General features: G+C 44.8%; 1 protein-coding gene across 1 annotated transcript in view; it reads left to right on the top strand.

The window, feature by feature from the left end:
* Positions 1-20087, top strand: part of RYR3 (ryanodine receptor 3) — a 514231-nt gene that overhangs the window by 305812 nt on the left and 188332 nt on the right. Inside the window, exons 20-27 of the mRNA XM_053665407.1 lie at positions 7499-7715; positions 11347-11451; positions 13036-13139; positions 14321-14404; positions 15979-16138; positions 17538-17685; positions 18530-18735; positions 19321-19495. Of these exons, the coding sequence (XP_053521382.1) occupies positions 7499-7715; positions 11347-11451; positions 13036-13139; positions 14321-14404; positions 15979-16138; positions 17538-17685; positions 18530-18735; positions 19321-19495 (1199 nt within the window). The remainder of the gene's footprint in view (positions 1-7498; positions 7716-11346; positions 11452-13035; positions 13140-14320; positions 14405-15978; positions 16139-17537; positions 17686-18529; positions 18736-19320; positions 19496-20087) is intronic.

The raw sequence follows: 20087 nt of genomic DNA, 5'->3' as shown, positions 1-20087 counted from the left end.
TGACAATACATTTTATCATCTGTGAGGCAAGATCCCCTTATCCTGCTCTTCTTTCCCAACATTTTCTTAGCCATCCTTGTTCCCTCCCTGTTAAGGAGATCACAGTGGATCCAGTGGGAACTAGAGTCAGTGCAGTTAGGATCACTCTGGTTTTCAGGAACAGGGTTGGAAGGGGTCATGGGAGGAGGAGAGCTGTGGAGAGCGGTGCTTGGAGCTGGGGCCATAGCAGAGTACTCCCGAGCTGAGCACCAAGCACCCAGACAATGGGGTTTCCACAGGGACACCACTGGGAGGGCCTCAGCACCTCACACAGGCTGAGAAACCAAGGCCATGTATTTTCTAATAGAGGATAAACATTCTGTTCTGTTTCAAGTAAATAAACTATTTAGGGAATAAGAAATTAATATTTTTGGAAATGATATTCGACCTGTAGAATTTGACACAGATACACATGCCTGCATAGTATGTACAGTGATGTGTGTTTGCAGACACACTGCAGCATACACGTATGTTCCCACAGCCCCCAGTGTGCATGTTTGTAAGCACGTTCACGAGATGGGTTTAATGTATTGAAATTAAACATTATCATCATGGTGACTCTTATAAGAAATGGAGAACCACTGTAGGAAAACTTGATTAGGTTTGTAAACCCACTCATCACAGATTCCAGCCAGAGAATTGTGCTGTAGCCCCAGGGACTGTATTCTTAAGAAGTCAAGCATTCTTTACCTGTGTTTGGCTGTGCAGATGACATTTCCGTGAGAGTCCCATGCCGAGTCTCCCCCCCTCGGTGTGGTGTAATGTGTCATTCCTTGTTGGTATCCACTGGGAGCCTGCACACGACTAGAAGCACTGCAGACAGACCCAGGCACTATAAGCACAAAGGCAACTGACTGGACACAGACCTCCTGGCAGGTGGGGGGAAACCAGAGTAAGCCCCATTGCAAACCTCCCCCCTCCATTCCCCAAGAGTAAAGAGAGTGAATAGAAACCTAAAATGACATAACAGCATTTGGGGCATCAACTACTGGCCCAGTGCCTTTTCTGGGAGAAACTGCTCACATGGAGCAGTCCACTCCAGGACCGCATTCGCCTGGGTAATCAAGGCCTTGGTCAGCCAGCGTCAGCACCCTTCCCTTCTTTGTTTTCATCATATCCCACTCGCTGGGTTTTGCTTCTCATCTGAGAGACGTCAAACGTCTCCAGAGGGTCTTTCCCAGTCTGCCTGCTGATGGACTTTCCCGAGTATTCTGTGTTTAGACGATAATAGTACATCCAGTCTCCCACGTTGCATAATCATTTTTAATCATTAACTCATCTAATCTCCCTCAGAGCTATGAGGTAGGATTTTTAAATGTGTGACTGGAAGAGGGGTGCAGATAGTGGGTACTTTCTAAAAATCTTCTGGCAAAAAACTGCAGCAGCAGGTGAAGAAATGAGTGAGTGATCGGTGTCCACATGTAGAACGTGTCTCGAGCATCTCATTTCTCGGTCAGCAGATCATGCCCCTCTCCACTGCTTTAGTTCCACTGTGCAAAGAGCTACACAGAGAAACCAGGATCTTTATTCCAAGTTAAAGTATCTTATTGAAAATAAATGCATTTAATAATGAAATTGGAAATAGATTATTGTTTTTACCCAATGTGGTAGAATATTTGTGTGGTATACAGCATCTCTGTCAGCAAGGTGCAAGGTTATGCCCATCCAGAAAGATTCTTCTCCCATCATAAAAGAACTTAGAAATTTCCTCACTTCACTTCCATGTGGCTTCTAAACTAGGTTTCTTTTTTACAGCCCCATTGCTATCTATTTAATGGTCTTCACTGAGGTGGTAGTCTTGTCCTGGTGACCCCGCATTATTTTATAATTACGAATTAGGTTATTAGTAATACCTGATTAGGGTGTCCCTGCCAGCAGTCATTGAAAAGCAAAAATCTTTTCCAATTAGATTTACCCACTGTGAAGTCAAAGGTAGCATGAGTAATTTCTAACAAAATCCACAAATCAATATGTACTCTCTCCTAGCTATTATGAATATGCCTTCTGACTTTTCTCTCAGTGTGATTTATGGCCGATATGATTAGTGGAGCAGGGCTCCCGTGTAACAGCACTATTCATTAGAGGACAGATTTGGGGATGCAGCGTATGTACCTTGGAGCCCACCCAAATTGATTGAGTTACTAAGATGCCAGGAAGCTCTTATTAAAAGGTGATCTCACCCTGCAAAATGGCATCATGGCATGAACCACCCAGAGAGCATTACACAGAGGCTGAGCACATCATGAAATTCAGGCACCGAAGTTTTGTTTTGCAGGAAATTGATGACTTGGTTACGGTGGGAGAATATATGTTATAACTATGGTTAAACTCCCCGTAGGTTAATTTAATCATCTTACGTAACTCTTTCACTAGTCCTTGCTAATTTATAGAAACAACAATATCCAAAGACGGTTGGTGTTCGCGGTTGCTGTTTGTTTTCTGTTGGTATCCACCAGACTTGGCTAAAATTCAGGTAACCAGCAGCTTAGCTATTTCCAGCTTGCTGTGGTCAATGCTGTGGAAATTATTGCTGAGATAAATATATTTCTGTGAAGAACATGATGAGCACTGGCTGGCTTGCCCCGGGCTTTCATCAAATACTGGCCAGAAAGAAATATGAATGTGGTAACATACATAACTCACATTGTTCTCCCGTCTGAGCGATATGGACTAAAGATGCAATTATGAACCATGACTTATGAGTTGAATTTATGGCAGCAAAAGCTTGCTGTTTCTTTCTCTGCTTAACCACGGGCTATATCCTTTTGTTCTTTGGGACACCATCCCAACCCTCTGGGTGGGATTCAGTAGCACATAACAGTAAGAAATATTTAGTAACTAAGACTAAAGTGACTTCATGTGGTTGCTAGTAGGCTGTGGATAAGGAAACCAAGCCCTTTCTGAGCACAGTAAAGCTTTGATTTTTACTGCACGTATTTTCTATTCACGGGTCGGTCTTTCAAATCTGGAAACTTGCCAGAGGTATTCTCAACTCTTCAGCAAACTGACAAGCAAAAATGCACAGATCTCAAAAGATGAAAATGCTAGTGAGGATCTTTTCAATACAATTTGCTCTGTTTTGAAAATGAGTCAAGTAAATAGAAAATTGCTCTGTACATCCCGAAACTGCAGTGCTCCCAGGTGGCTATTGCTGAAGCTATTGCTCATTCGGAGGTGGAGGAATCTAAGGACACAATTGCTCACTGTAATCATTTTAGGAAGAAAGAAAACCTCCTTCGAGAGCTGATGCAATGTCTGAGTTACAGGAAGGACCCCAGAAGATGATACAGGTGCTCTAGTGGAAGAGATTAAATTGATTAACGAAATTGATTTTTAAAACCCATTAATATAGAGAAAAATCTGAGGATAAAAAAAGAACTAACTTTAATTAAGAACTCTATTTTTAAATTATCTTTTTAAAAAACCTCAGCCTTTTCTGTGGTGCTGGGGGATTCCATGGAACCCAAGGAGCAGGAAAGAATACACGTAGAGAAGAGAGACTAGCATTCTATCTGGAAATTTTTCATTTTTCAATGAGGCAAAGGACTCCACAGGTAAACATTAAATGCCTGATAACAGATTTATTGGGGGGTGTAGACTAGGTACATGTAACTTTGTCCTTTCTCCTTCAACCCCTTCAAATCCGTAATCTGCACTTCTGGAGTTCTGTAGCCGTATCACTTTTTTTAAGAACAGGAACAATCTTGTCAGTAATTTAAAAGTCTCATGTGCTTGAACGTAAAAACTCCAGATTTCCACCCCATTGATGTTTGAGCCCTCCCCCACCCGCCCGGCAGTTTGAGGGCAGGTTCCTCCCGGGTTAGCCAGCTCCTATCTCAGACCCTCCCACACTGAGCCCAGGGGCCAGGTGACTAGGAAAGGGTGCATCCTATGGGATGGATGCAGCTGTCATGTAGCATCAGGCATCTGTGTGGCAGTTGTGTGATGGCTGGGGCCCCTTTTGTAGTTTTCTTGAAGAGCCTCAGGCTGGTGGCTTCTGACAGCAGTTTCTTTGGCATGAGCTTTGCCCCTTGTGCTGGCTGCTCCCTCTGCCTAACCCCTGAGCTCCCCATGCATTTCTGAAGGCCTTCCAGCTCCCCCAGCCCCTGGGTTGCTGATTTCTACTCAGTCATTTGCCTTTCTGGAGATGGCTAACAGCTGGCTCGCCGGTGGATTCTCTGTCTGACCTTCCAGAAGCATAGTCCTCGGCCCCATCTCTCTCCCTGTCTCCCATAAGGTTCTCTCTCCCTCTCCCTCTGTGACCAGGTAAATGTGTCTCTCACTAAACCTCAGGGGTGAATCTTGAAGCTTCTGGAGAGTCCTTAAAGCCCTCATCCTTGCACTTCAGATGGGAGAGAACCGCCCCCCTGTCTCCTTGACAAGTTCTTTGCCTTTCTCATCCCTGTGGAGGTTCACTGTGGGCTAAAGCTAATGGTCAGTCTGGATCTCCCTGAGAGTGAAAAGGACCACCAAGAGTGGTGGCGGTTTGCTGGGGCCCATGCCACCGTCCCTGGGCAGTTCATGGCAGCAAGGGCAGAAGCCACAGACAGTGGGCGTGCCTGGCACCTGCTCCTGTCCAGTTTCACCTGCTGGCGCGCAGCGCTCCTGTGTGACAGGACTTTGAGAGCACCCCAGAACTGTTCTCCCACCCACTAAAGCATGGCATAATGGCCATTCGAAGACTGCTTCTGCAGTCGGGGCACACGGATTACTGGCTAGGCCAGTTTTTCAGGTTATAGTTGGTGTGGCCATTGGAGGAGATAAACTTAGCTTTTATCTTATCGCTCTCTCTGAATGACTGAACACACACAAACAGAAAGCATTGCTGTCTTTGAGAAAGTGCTACATGGCACTCCGCCTTTCTGGATTTGTTATCTGTCCAGAAGAGAAGAACAGCAGATTTTAAAATGTAAGAGAAATTTTAAAACCAAACAGAAGGAGCAAGGATGCTCATGAATAATGAAGTCCATCTAGAAGTCCTCGTAGGAGACCATTACTTGTTCTTGGAATCCATACGTGAGTGATGGACAAAGAATATACTTACCGTATAAGCTCACAGTTCAACTTCTTAAAAAAAAGAAATGAAAAAAAAAAAGTCCCACACTCACTCATTACTCAAAAAGATCCACTTTTAACCCATAGTTTCAACATGTCAGTAGCACAGTCTGTTAGGTTACATTTGAATTGGGAAGTTCTCCACAAATGGTTTCAAGGCTTAGTCATTATTTCCTGAAGGCTCACTAAATTAGTAACATTGCAGCCTAATGACTCAATTTTGTTTAATGTCATTGTTCATATTCTTAGTGTACGTAGATCATGCCCTACTGCATAACATTTAATGTAGAAACATTTGCAAGGGATAATTGTGGTTCTGACTTTATATCATCATTGTTTAGTGCTTTAAAATGGGAAAGTGGGAGGCTTCATATTTCTATAATTAATTTTAAAGCAGTGTTTTATAAAATGCTGTTTGGATAAAGAGTTTGTATTAGAAAAGGAAAAACCCTTAATGTCTCTCACTTGGGGAGATTTCTATTTTCCATTTTCATAATCGGGCTGTGACCACTGTCACAATGACTCCGCCACACTGACACTGCTCTCACAGGGCCACCCTGCGGGAACATTCCAGTTAGCGGAAGTGTGGTCTAGTGGCTGGGTCAGAACCCTTCTTCCACACACCTCGCCTCGCTACACACACACACCCCCTCCATCAGCAGTCCCTAGCATACCTAATTCCACCCGAACAGCGGGATGGGGCTGCTGCTTTCCCTGTTGGCCATCAGCAGTTTGGTCCAACCCACCCTCATCTCTCACCGTGACTAGAGGGTGTCAGGTGCCTGCAATTGCTTCCTGATTGGCCCGTAGGCCTGTCTGCATAGAGCAACTTGAAAATCTTATATCTCTTAAATTCCTTCAGAAGCTTCCCACCTGGAAGAAAATCCCAAGTGCTTGCCATGGCTTACAGACCCTGCCTGGTCTCACCCTGCCCCTTTCCCCCCTCACCTCCTGCCCCTTAGGCTCTCCCTGTTCTCAGCCCACGGCCTCCGCCCAAGCGCTGTCTGCCTCACGTGCCCATGCAGTTTCTCAGCCTGGAATGCTCTTCCTCTGGATTTTGTACTCATTAGCTTCTCCTTATCCCTCGAGATCACTCAAATGCTCCTCCTCACAGAGGCTTTCCTTGACTTCCGTCTAGGAGCGATTTTATGTCTCCCTCTGTGTCCCTCATCAGATGTCTTTCAATCGGAAGTCAGGCCTGTTCCATCTAGTTGGATGCCTACTATGTGCTTTGTTCAGTGCCAAATCCTTAGTGCACAGAACACTGCAAGTCATATGGGCTCAGTAAATAGCTGTTACAGGAGGAAGTGATGTTGTGTGCGGATGCTATGTGTATGTGTTTCCTGTGTGACATTATTGTTGACCCAGCAGGACTGCCTACTTTGCTGTGTTTTATGTTTTGATTACTTAAAATTTCAGTCATATTTCCTCATCAATTTAATGCTATATTTCTAGTTACTAACCTGAGAGCATGTGAGTATCATTTTGCAGTAGTTCACTTTCACCCTCTCCTCTTTGCAGGGGGAGCTCTGGAGTCCAACCCTAGCTCTAAGCTAACCTACAGATCTGGGGATTAAATTCAGCCAGAATGCTGAATTAAAATATTGAAAGACTTCAGTGCATTGTAACTAGTGTCTGCCATTCCTGTGAGCCCCCAGGTGTCCTTTTCCCCTTCCTTTGGAGGTTCCTCCAGGCGCTGGGCAAGTGGGCCAGGGCATCAGGCTTGGAGGCCAGCAGGGCACTGCTGACCCTAATAAGCATTTTGTTCCTGGCTGGCCCCTTGTGGGCCCCATGTGGACCCCTGCTGATGCTTCCTCAGAGTCGCCCTCATATGGCTGCTTTGCAGAACTGCAGCCTCTGCAGTATATCATTTCTAAAGTTGCCTGGCATGTATACCACTTGTGTCTACAACTGAGGTGTTACTAAATCTTTAGCCTGCATCTTAAAATAAGAATTTCCTATTTTCCTCGGATAGTTATATATAAGGTGCTTCTTTTAACTGACGTGTGGCTGATAAGATAAAAACACTTCAAGTTCTCGTGTTCTGGTTGCAATGTTATTTTTAGAGAATAATATCATCATCATCATGTTATTCTTTTTAATACTGTAGTCATAATATATAGTAATGATTTCCTTACTAGAGTAAGGGTGTTTTTTCAAAGCTAGTGATGTTAACATTCAAATGGACTTTTAAGAACTTAGCTGACGTGGTAAACTGGGGCCCACACTGGGTTCTCCCTCCACTGCTTTGTTTCACATGTGAGAACGCTTGCTGTGCTGAGTCTGAGTGCAGTCCCTTCCCAAAAAATCCTCCGGGCTAGGGGGAGCTGATCTTGAATTTTCACCTGTTTGGGCTGAGGTACTGTTTTAACCTCTCTCTCCCTGTTCTTTCCAAATCACACAGAGTACGTTTCCTGATGGGTGGGCGTCACGGAGAATTTAAGTTTCTGCCTCCCTCCGGTTATGCCCCTTGCTATGAAGCCTTACTTCCAAAGGAAAAGATGAGATTGGAGCCTGTCAAAGAATATAAGCGTGACACCGAAGGCATCAGAGATCTGCTGGGAACCACCCAGTTCCTCTCCCAAGCCTCCTTCATCCCAGGCCCCATAGATACCAGCCAGGTAGGTTCCAGCTGCCAACGGGAGGCAACCCATGGAGATGAAGTAATGAGGCCACAGCCTTTCCTTGTTGTCTTTGAACAATTCTTATCTCAGTTTCTGTAGAATCATCATGTAATGTGAACAACTGTTGTTCTTCATGTTTTCCCCAACTGCATAGATTGAGCTCTGTAAGGATTTCTCCACCAATGACCAAGTTCAGCATGAGCTACATACAAAGCACTCTACTAGGCTCTATAAAAGCATAGGCAGAAATATTTCAGTATTCTCTGAAAATTCACAACCAAGTTGAAGAGGTAAAAATAATATATGAAGTGTAAATATAATAAATGCAAAATAAAGAGTGTACACCAGTAACTGGTAGAGACACCCTTTCAGCTGCATGGTTCAAGGAGTTTGTGTAACGGGGCTCGAATTTCAATTAGAGCCTTCAATAAGCTTAAATGGGGAGGGACGTGTAGGGGTGAAGTAACAAGGATGTGATAAATAAAAGCCTAGAAGCAAGAACACAAAGGGGCAGGTGATAGTGAACATTCTCACGAGGCCGGGTGCTTGGAGGAAGGCAGGCATGTAGGAGAATAGTTGGGAACAAAACTGAAAGTAATGGGACGGAGAGGAGGGCTTTGAAAGTGGTAAATGGACACTTCCGCCCTTCTAGGGCCTGTATTTTGAAAGAGATACATTCACAAAATTATGATAAGGGGCATAAATAAATAGCTTTTGGTATTTTCAACATACCAGTGCTACTCAAATCATTATTCTAGATGTTAGAGAAATTAAATGAAAAGTGGCCTTGTCTCCAAGGTGCTTGAGTTAATAGTTGGTAGGCATATAGCTTTTGTAGAGTGTAGATGGTCTCGAGCGTGTATTTTCCCATTGCATTCATATGACCCTGTTACATTCAGCCACGTGTGCATGTTCCTGAGTTTCCTTCTTATGTCCTGTAGCTGATGATGGTGAGTCCCATAAGATAGAAACAGCAGCCATTCTCTGCCTGCTTCACAGTGCCCAGTACAGCACCTGGGCAGCAGCTGGAGTTGGGGGTGCTGATGGTAAACTGGGGAGGAGTCTGTGAGCCAGGGTCACCCAGGGCCTCCACCACCTGGTTCTTGTGTATTCTAGACAGGAAACGCTCCCATGGACACAAGGCCTTTAGCGCCCAGGCGGGGAGAGAACAGGAGCAGGAACGTGAGTCCTGCCTCCCTGGGCTGCCCTTCTCACTAAGTTATCAGAAAAGGATGCGCTACTCAAAAGTGGCTTATTGGAAGAAATGGGGCCTCGAAAAAAGGTCAGAAGAACAAGGGGAAGTTTTGATGAGGGAGGAAAAGGGGCTTGACCAAAGAGGGAGAGGAGTTTCTAAACATGCAGAATCGAGCACTTGAAAACCTAAAGAGCGGAGATAAACCACGAACCAGAACAACGGTGCTGTGAGGACCCAAAGCTGAATGTGTATGGACCCTGGATCTAGGGAAGTGTTGTCAGAATATAAAACAGTAGGGAAGTTCTCATTGGGAAGGCAGAACTTATTATCTTGACTAAGACCTTGTAATTTTTTAGACTCTACCATTCTGTGAAATTATTGCCGAAGGAGAAGTTAAATACCAGATACTCACAGAGTCAGTGCCATTCCCCCTGGGGCACATTAACCAATTTGCAGGTTAAGTATTGCTAAGTCCAGCCCCGTGGCTACACACACAACAGTGCCTGGTGCTTGAACCACCCCCAGCCCCTGGCTGAGTGGGGGCAGAGGGGAGCCCCCCTCTGTGCAGCCCAGCCCCAGGAGGCAGTCATCAAGCCAGTGCTGTTCTGTCCCAGGTGGTCACCAACTGAGGTCACTGAAATTGTGATTTGGGAGGCCTCTTTCCACATTTTCCTCTTTCACTGAAGCCTGTGGTTCCTCTGTAACCAACTAAGGAGCACTTAGTTTAAATAGATTATCTTAATTAAACAGTAAGAGCCAAATACAACTGTAATTTGTTCTATTATGATAGTAGTAAACTGTAATTTAAAAATTAGGGAAAAAGAGAAAGTACTTGGGCCCCCCACTTTGCGACCTGGGTGGACAGATATGAGCCAAGTTCCAGGAAAACACAGAGAAACTCACCTTGAAGGGAACTGGGAAAGACTTCCCAAAGATGGTGACATGTGTGCTAAATTCAGAAGGATAAATACTGAGGGTGTTTGTATTAAAACCAGGGCTGGACAGCAGTGAAAGCCGTAAAAACAAATTTTATTTAGGATCTATTACAATAAGGGCAAAGGAACTCCAGTTCAGAGCAGGGCTCAATTCCAAATACAAGAACAAGGGGATTTACCGTCAAGGAGCAGGTTGAGGGGGTGGGGCTGAGGGTGGTCAGTGATGGACAGTTACTAAGAGGAAATATCAAGGGTTGGGGTCAGTTTTTGCTAAACTGACCTAACAGGATTCTAGCTGGAGGCAGACCAGAGTGATCCACTGCCACCCGGGAGATGGCGGGGAATGAGGACATTTGATCAGATATGGAAGGCGATCAAATATTGAGGGTAGTGGAGTCTCACTGACTAATTTAGCATGATTCTTGCTAAAACTTGGGTCTTGAGAGCAAGCCAAGGACGAAGAAGCACTTATCTGGAGTTTGGTCAAGGAGAGAGTCTCTAATTTGTTGTGTGGCATGGAGGGGGGTGTGTGTGTGCACACGTGTGCATGCACATATATGTGTCTCATGGGGCATATTAATAAGGTAGAGGTGGCATATGCAAGGGCGCAGAACTGTGGAACATGTGACCTTTTGGGAGAACTTTAAGAAGTTTGGAAGGATGTGTTGGAGAGGACTGTGATGAGAGAACTGAAGAAAGACACCGTCTGCTTGGTTAAGACATCTAGTCTGTGTCGCAGGAGCACTGAGGAACATGCGGAAACACTGCAGAAGAGTGTGTGTGAATGTGGTTTAAATTTGTAGACTCACCCCTCTGGCCACAGTGTGGAGTGCAGATTGGTGGGGTGTTAGAAAGACCAATTGTGAGGCTCTCACAGGGTCCAGGGAGAAAGTAATGAGATTGAGTGATGTAGAGAAGGGCACCCTTCAGAAAGATGCCTAGTAAGTAAACATAAGTTATTTCATTACTGGATAGGTAGGGGGGTAGGAGGGTATGGGTAATTCCAAGAGGGAAGACATGAGGGTGATGTCCAGGCTCAAAGCAATGGTGGGGCCGTTTAACAAAAAAAAGAGAAAATAAAAACAGAGAAAAAAGGGTTTAAAGGGAAGATAATTAATTCATCTTTGAATAACACATTGAGTTCACTTGGGTGGCAAAGTCCTTCAGGCAGTTGGAACAGTGGGCCTGAACTTCAGTAGCGACCATGGCTGCACATGAGCTTACTTGGGAGTGCCCAACTCTGGGTAGATGAGATCTTCCAAAAAGAGAGTACAGAAGGAGGGGAGATAAGGCCCAGGGAAGCATCCACAGGTGGCACCAGTATCTGCAAACAAGATCGAGAGGAAGCCAAGAGAGGCAGGAAACTCTGGAAGCCGCCCCTCCTGGGTGACCTGTAGTGAATACAACTAGGGTACCTGATCTACATAGATTTTATGATAGATTTCAGTACAATTGGTTCTTGCAGTTCTGACTTCACACTTGCTCCTCTTCCTTTTAGGTGGTTTTGCCACCTCACCTAGAGAAGATCCGAGACAGACTGGCTGAAAATATCCACGAGCTTTGGGGAATGAACAAAATAGAGCTTGGCTGGACTTTCGGCAAGGTACGGGTTCCAGTGGCCAGCCATGGTGCAGGGTTAGATTGCCTTGTTGCCACGTGGAGGGGTCCTTCAAAGGCTTGGATAAGGAAGGGAACCTCACGAGCCAAAATTTGCTTCACCTGTCTAGCTTCTGCTGTGTCCAGCACAGGCTCGTTCAGTCATTTGTTTAGTATGGTCAGGAGTTTGAGGAGACCAGCTCTGCCCGACAGAACCAGGAACCTACTTCCATTTTCACCTCCAAATGCTGCTTGCCTTTATTCAGGGAACGTCAAGTGTGATTGATCCTCAGTGCCCCTTAGAGAGCCCTCTCATCTTCCTTTTTTTTTTTTTTTTCCCGGAAAAGCTGTCCTTTCTACATGGCTGGTAAAGAGGCTGATTCATTGTCTTGGATCAGAATTTGTTTAATATGGTTTTCAGATGTATCACTAAGATTAATGGACACTCAGAGGAGGTTAAGGAATCTCTTTTGCTAGAAAACATTTTTCAAAGAGGCTGCAAATTGACTCTGTTCTGTGATTTGTGTAAGGTCGTGTCCGAAGGCAGAAGGCTAGGTAAGTTCTGAATCTTCCTCAAACTGTGCACCACCCAGCTTAGTTACTGATAGGGTTCCTGCACTTGAGCATGTCTGTATTGCTGTAGCTACGATGAAATATCCTCCTTAAATCTGACCACCTCTCTGCTGTATGTATGCTCTTGTAACACCACAGACCTCTCCTTCAGAGGGCTAAGCACAATTGCAACTTTACCTTTATTTCTATGATCATTTTATTATTGTTCCCTGCCCCATTAGACTGTATCTGCTTCATGGGCCGGGGGCTACCCCAGCTCACTGTTGAACAACTAGCTCAGTGCCACCACAGAGTAGACACTCAACCAATATTTGTTGAATGAATGAACGAATGAATGAATGAGTTAATGTCTGTCCAGTACAGTAGCCATGAGCCGTATGTGGCTACTGAGCACTTGAAATGTGACTAGTCTGAATGGAGATGTGCAATAACTCTAAAATACACACCAGACTTTGCAGATGTACTAGAAAAATAAAATATCTATTTCTTACAGTAATTACTTATTAAAATGGTAATATATTGGAAATATTGGGTTAAATAAAATACATCATTCAAATTTATTTCACTTGTTTCTTTTTGCTTTTCTAATACAGCTACTAGAAAATGTTACAAGTGTGGTGCCCATTTGTGGCTGACTTTATGTTGCTGCTGGACAGCACTGCTCCCAATTCTGTAGTCCCGTGTGTTCTGAAGAATGCCACCATTCAGGAGCATTATGGTTTCACAAATTTGGCCAGGCAGGAGCATGGCTACCATGTGTAAAATTGCTTCTCTGGAAAAGTATGTTCTAAATGCAGACACCTGACTAGAAACAAATCCACAGAGCAAAAGCCACTGGCAGCTTAGGGATTGGTGTATCATTTACTAGAGAGATCATCTCTTTGTCTATCAGCAAACCGCTGTCTTTGCCTTCCTGGATGGAGACAGCCTGGGCCACGTTTCACAGGGTGTCCTTTTCTGTTTTCCAAAGCAGCACCAGCTGTCAGACTTAAATTATGTTCTGTGTGTTGCCACCTAGATACGGGATGACAATAAAAGACAACACCCCTGCCTGGTGGAGTTTTCAAAGCTGCCCGAAACCGAGAAGAATTATAACCTACAAATGTCAACTGAAACCTTAAAGTGAGTGTTGAATTGAATTGAATTTGGACTAAACAGTGAATGGATGATTTAATGCCTTGTAACTAGGCTTCAAAGATATGTCTCTTGCCTGGAAAACAATGCATTCTGATAAGTTAGAGGGTGATTATTCATGCCACAAAAGGATTTAGCATAGTGAAGAACACCTCCGCCATTGTTCCTTAGCATATACATTTCTTTAGAGGCCATTTGCTGTTTGTCAGAGAGAGGGAAAATGTAGGCAGAAAAACAAAGCAACACACTCAAAGGAACAACTGCTTCTTGCAGTTTGTGTTATATCAAAAAAAAAAAGATCAAGTAGTTCTAAAAACCAATGCGAAAATATGGTTTATTTCACTAAAATTCAATTTAAAAACAAACTTTAGTTTCTCTGTGATCCCACCCATGATTAAAAGCCTGGTTCAGGCTTTAACTTTCTTACTTAGCCCAAGTTGGTATCTCCCATCTTGAGCTTGTTTTGTAATTGTTGCCTGTTCTCCGGGTGTTGTATTTCTGTCTGTAGTTGTCAGAGCAGAACTTTAACCCCGTGGTTTGGCTGGCGTAGCCATGCTCGTCCAAGGTGCCTTGTCTCAGGCTCATGTGTGTGATGCCTTTACTCACCCTGAAGGTTCCTGAGGGTGCGGTTCTGGGACCTCCCAGAGTCTAGCACACTCAGGCACTGTTCAAGGCACATGCAAAAAATACTGACTTGTGGCTCACTGAGTGTTTAAGATATTCTCTGCTCCCTAGAATCAGAGAAGCAGTGTTCAATTCTAATGCAAATATGTAAACTCAAAAATGCCTCGAGGTGGGACTACGAACCAACTTTTTTATATTCTTATGCCTGCTATCATCTAAATCTGGGGTCGGCAAAGTATGGCCCATAGGCCAATCTGATCAGCCACCTCTTTTTATAAATAAAGTTTTATTGCAACAAAGCCAATTGATTTGCATGTTATCTGTGACTGCCTTCAGTCTTTATAAAGACAGAGTGGAGTACTCGTAACTGACATATGATCCACAAAGCCTAAATATTTGCTATCTGTCCCTTTAGGGAAAAACTTTGGTAACTCCCTGATCTAAATGAATGATGATTGTCTGCTTTTGTCAACTCAGATATGTAGGGTTCTTGCTGTCCTTTATCTGGCAGTTGACCCTAGTCTTTCCCCTCTGATACGTTGCAGAACCCTCCTAGCCTTGGGGTGCCACATTGCTCACGTGAATCCAGCTGCTGAAGAGGACCTCAAGAAGGTCAAACTGTCTAAAAAGTAGGTGATTTTTTTTTAACTGTTCAAATCATAATGCCTTAGTCTGAATTTTTTAACTGGAGGGATGGGAAGCCCATGTGTGAAGGCAGATGACAGTGCCAGGCTCCTCCAGTTACGAAGGCTGCACTGAGATCCCCAGACAGAAGCCTGCCGAAGTACAAGAGTTTCCAGTCTTTCCCTCTTTTTGCTCCTTCTGCCCGATCTGCACTACTGTTGTTAGCTTTGAACCAAGCGATGCAGCATGCTGTGCTGCCTCTGGTCCATAAAATCAGCAGTTGGCACAGGAGGATTCACTCCTCTGGCATTGAGCCAGCCTTATAAATCCTTTGTGGAAATGAGTGTCTCTGCCAAGATCTAATTTGGGCCCCTAAATCTGCACGTGTGCTACTCTTCCTCTCACCCGCGCATTCAGGGCCACATGTGCCCACACGTTCAGAGACACGCTCACTGGAGTGTCCCCTGGCTCTTGTCCGCTCTCCCTCACATGCCAGATCGGATGTGCCCACAGTCACACAGGTGTCATAATTAGTTATGAGCCACAGCAGTGCCAGCATGAATCAAATGCTTCTCTTCCCCTTGCTCCCTGTTAGACTCCCAAGCTCTACTCTCAGAGGCTGAGAGCAGCACATCTGAGAGGCAGCTGCTGGAGGGGCAGCCTGCTGGCCGGGGCTGCTGGGGTCAGTGCTCAGCAATCAATGGGTGTTGACTCTGCCAAAGACCAGGTGTCCTGAGGTGGACAAGGGACAGTATGTTACGCCTACAATAGACCCTGGATCTTCCACTGCTCAGAGATTCCTGGGTAGTGTGTGCCTTGGCCTACAAGTCGTCACATTTAGGTTCTGGCCCTGGTGTGCACGTCAGGGGCTCTGAAGCCATGGGCACCTCTGGACTCACATCCCCACGTGACCATGAGCAGCTGCTCTTCTGAGAGCCACTGCACAGTGTACCCCTCCCCTCTCCATTCAGACATGCATCTACCCAGACTTGTACTGAGCTTTTTCCCACCTTCATGCTATCTTCAAGTTAAACATCGGAGGCTGTGACTCCTGGACTGGACAACTAACCGCTAAATTCACCTTAAGTTCACAATTTCTCTAGTGCCAGTTTTTTTAATTCCCCAAGTAAAGGTTTAACTTTCTAAAATGGAGCAGTCATTCTCAGCTCATTTATAAGAAACCATTTGGCTCAAGGTCCTGTCCTTGCTAGTATGGTTAGAACCTTTTGTGTTTTAAAGTAGGATGCAGCAGCTTCTGGTAAGGCGACAGTCTGCTAAATGTGCCGATTATTGGTAAGGCACTTAAGTTTTTTTAGAAATAAGATGGATTCGCACTGATCATCCACTTTCACTGACAGTCTCCTTGGAATTGGTGACACACATTGGCAGAAAGGTTGGTAAATAAAGGGTTTCGTCTTTGACATGAAATAGAACCAAGCTCTCCATTCTGCCACAGGGTAGAGCCTCTGGCTGCAACCTTATTTTCATAGTTTTTTCACCATGTGCTCTTGATCTAAAATCTGGAATGGGGGAGTTGTACAGATGTGTTCACAATACTTTTTTGTCCATTTACTTGTAGCTACATGATGTCCAATGGCTATAAGCCAGCCCCTTTGGATTTGTCTGATGTGAAGCTATTACCTCCTCAGGAAATTTTAGTGGATAAGCTTGCAGAAAATGCACATAATGTCTGGGCAAAAGACAGAATAAAACAAGGATGGACCTATGGCATTCAACAGGTGAGAAGTGCTAGGTCAGGCCCACTCGACAGGTAGCAAGCGCTGGGTCAAGCCTGCTAGAAAAGTTAGGAGATATGACCATCCATCAACATGCCAGTTTCTTTGGCGGGCGTTAGATTGGAAAATGGGGTTGTCCTTGCACTCTGTCCCTCCTGCCTCCACTTATTCATTATTTATAGCATCTCGGGACTGGATAGTATTCCCACTGGTCACACTGACATCAACTCCAGGCACCATTACAATTTTGTGTAAATTAATAGGCTTGCTTTTCCTTTGTTCCTCTGGCTCACTTGTGATTGTGCTGCCCTGTACATGTGCCCACTAGCTGCACCTGCTCTCATTCCCTCGTCTGGCTGCATATCTTATGCAGAATTGAGCTTTCATGCCACTCTCTAAGACCAGGGTAAGGCTCTCACAAATCAACATCACAGGTCAGCAATATTTCTGGAATGGTCTCAGGTATCCACCACTGAGAGTGCAAAGGAGGGGCACTAGCCCGGGAGAGCGACGAACCAGCCTCCCCAGAAGCCTGTGCCCCTTTACTTCACTCAGTTCATCAGGCCAAGATTCCTGGGCAGCCAAGATTCTTAGCTTGAGCAGGAGTCAGCCTAAGAGCCAGAGCACAGCAAGGAATGGGGAAGAGTGTAGAGCCAGAGTTCAGCCCCCAAACCATCTGGCACACTTCTCTTCTTGAAAAGCTTCACTCACCTCGGTAAATACCAGGGTTAATGTCAGGGAAGTTCAGGTGTAGCTTGGTGCACACATTTTCATTCATATCTGAGCCTTTGAACCTGTATAAGTGTAGAAGCGAAGAAGACCACAACTAAGGAAACCATGCAAGGAGGGGACTCGGGGTTCAAACAGCATGCCAGGCATGTTTATTCATAATGACTTACCACTGCAGTTGTCATTGCCCTCTCAGTGCTCCCTAAGGAACTGAGGACTCAATACAAATGTGTGCCTACTGCAGTGAAATGGACCACTATGGTTCTGCCACCTTTTCTGATGTTCCTCTATGCACGTAGATGTTTCTCTGTTAAGAGGCTGTTGGGAGGAGGCTCCAACAGTTGAAATCCTGGCATGATAATTCCACAAGGGGTGGTTACATAAATCCCCATCTGCCTTGCCTTGAGAATGGAGTTGCTAAACATTTTACGGCACCCCATTTTATTCATAACCTGGCATTATTAAAATGTGTTTCTTTCATGCCAGCTTTGCACATTAGTAAAAGCTTTGCATTTATACTCATTTAATCCTGAAGAGAACTAAGATGTACATTGCCAAATATCATGGCCCTGGGGGAGGAGCTGGTAGACTCATGTGAGGAAGCCAGTGGGACACGGCATTTGTAAAGACAAAATGTGTGTACTCCAAAACCCTCTTCTCCGGCTTTGCGTAGGATGTGAAGAACAAAAGAAATCCCCGTCTGGTGCCATATGCATTACTGGATGAGCGTACCAAGAAGTCAAACAGGGACAGCCTTCGAGAAGCTGTCCGGACGTTTATTGGTTATGGCTATAACATCGAGCCATCCGACCAAGAACTAGGTAAAGAGCGGAGATTGCTCGTTCTGGCCCTGTAGTTTACGGAACCTGTCCTCTTCTGGGGAAATGCTAACCTGCTAACTTTGAGTAGGTCTAGCTTGTTCTAAATTAAATGGTGTATTTTAAAAAGCAAGGGATGAGTGGGGAGAACCGTGTCTGATAATAAAACATTGTCCCATTGACAGATGTGTCTATGCTGAGCATGTCTGTGACCCAGTCCCACAGGGAATACATTATCCTCCAGGGCAGCTGGGCTTTTCAGGTTATTTGGTCATAAAAGCTTTATTTCTTTTATTTTCCTAACGTGAATATCAGCTTACTTTTGGACCAGGTAATCTCATCCCTAAATGAAATTCTAACACTGGTTAAAATGACCAGTTCATAATTTATGACCATGTTATTGTCATCCCATCTGCCAGGATGTGCCAGGCCACCGGGGCAGTAATACAAGTGGTTAAGGGGATAGATTCTAGGTAAGACAGACCTGGGCTCAGATCCTTACTTTCCTTGATTTATTGGCTCTGTGCCCTGGAACAAGTGATTCATTAACTTCTCTGAGCCTCAGTTCTTCCTCTGTAAAATGTCCTCACTGGATGGCTGCTAGGAAAAACTGAGATACAGTCTCTAATGGATCAACTACAAAGTAACTGCTCAGTGAATGGTAGCTTCTGTTGTTATTATGGTATGATGCAAATGATGATTGTGAACAGAATATGACGTTGGAAAGTGGGAGATCTATCATGTCTTTGTTGTTTTCAAATTCTTATAGGGAATGCTACCTAATTAATAAAGTTCTGCATTCTCTCTTTCCCTCTGTACCCTCAACTCCCTTTTTTTCTCACGGTAGCTGACCCTGCTGTGGAGAAAGTCAGCATAGACAAGATCCGGTTTTTCCGGGTAGAGCGGTCTTATGCAGTGAGATCTGGAAAGTGGTATTTTGAGTTTGAGGTGGTGACTGGAGGAGACATGCGTGTTGGCTGGGCCAGGCCGGGCTGTCGGCCTGATGTTGAGCTGGGGGCTGATGACCAAGCCTTTGTGTTTGAAGGCAGTAAGGTGAGTCTGGACAGTGTCCACACATCCTCAGTCCAACTTCTGCAAACATTTCCCCAGAAGTTGGAAGTAGTGAATGTTTGGGTCTCTGGCTTCAAAATCAGTGGCCACCACCACTGGCAATTTAAACCATTGCATGATTATTGCCTAGTGATTATCACTTTGCTCTTTGCTCTGGTGAAGGGGAGGACTGTATAGCGAAGTCCCTTCTGTAATCACCGGCATATCTGCCCTCGTCCCTGAGCTCATTGTCTCTACCCCAGAGGAGGTTCACAGAACACTGTGTGGCCAGTATCTAGGAAAGTCTTACCACTTTGTCCTAGGGAGAGTCCCGCTAATTGTCATAGCTGCCAAGGTATTGGGAGACTTGACCTACCATTTCTGATGATCTTTATGTATCTCATGTTCATTCATCTGTAAGATGGATCACCCCTCCCTGTGACTTGTCCTTGGTAGAGAAGTGAGTACCTTATAGAAACCAGGTACTACTGCCAGTTAGGAGAAACTGCTCCTTTGGCCATTTCTCTACCTGCCTGGGGGCTGCTTCTAGGACCTCATGTCTCTAAGCTCTGGGATCTTATTTCCTAGGGCCAGCGTTGGCATCAAGGGAGTGGGTATTTTGGACGTACCTGGCAGCCAGGAGATGTGGTTGGATGTATGATTAACCTGGATGATGCTTCAATGATCTTCACACTGAACGGGGAGCTGTTGATCACCAACAAAGGCTCAGAACTTGCCTTCGCAGATTACGAGATCGAGAATGGTAAATCGACCACCTTTCCCTTCATTCCAACTCCAAGAGGAGTTGGAAAATTGTAGGAAAATCCAGGGAGAGCTGGGTGAACTTGTCTGCCTCTTTGTTTAGAGTATACTGTCCTTTGGATATTTGAACACCTGGTGGTGAAAACTCTGGTGGTAAAAGCCCTTATATAATCATTATTGAAGAAATCAAGATAAATACTAGGGATAGTGGATATGTACAGCATAAGTGTAAGTTCTGAATTTCAGATAGATTGATGAAGGAGCTCTCCCCCACATCTCTGGTCTGTACCTTGGCACTTCAAATTTCCCCAGATTTCCTGGTATTACAAAGGAAATGCTAATCGCATGTGGACTGATGTCCCTGGCAGAATAGGAAAGTCAGTGAATTAAAGAATTATCTTTTTCTTCTGATTTAAATTGTCAGTCTGCATGTGTGTGTAATTGAAGTTGAAGCTTTGATGAAAACCATTGAAACACAAAAGTTCAACTTAGCTCTTCCCTTGAATGAAATACAATTTATTTTGCAATTCAACCGCAGCATGAAACCCAAGCACAGTGGTATTTATTAATGGCCATGGATAGACCGCAATCAG

The sequence above is a fragment of the Artibeus jamaicensis genome, unplaced genomic scaffold (assembly GCF_021234435.1).
Source record: "Artibeus jamaicensis isolate MK-2021 breed Jamaican fruit bat unplaced genomic scaffold, CSHL_Jam_final contig_1132, whole genome shotgun sequence".
Taxonomy (NCBI): domain Eukaryota; kingdom Metazoa; phylum Chordata; class Mammalia; order Chiroptera; family Phyllostomidae; genus Artibeus; species Artibeus jamaicensis.
This window is presented reverse-complemented; position numbering and strand designations above follow the sequence as displayed.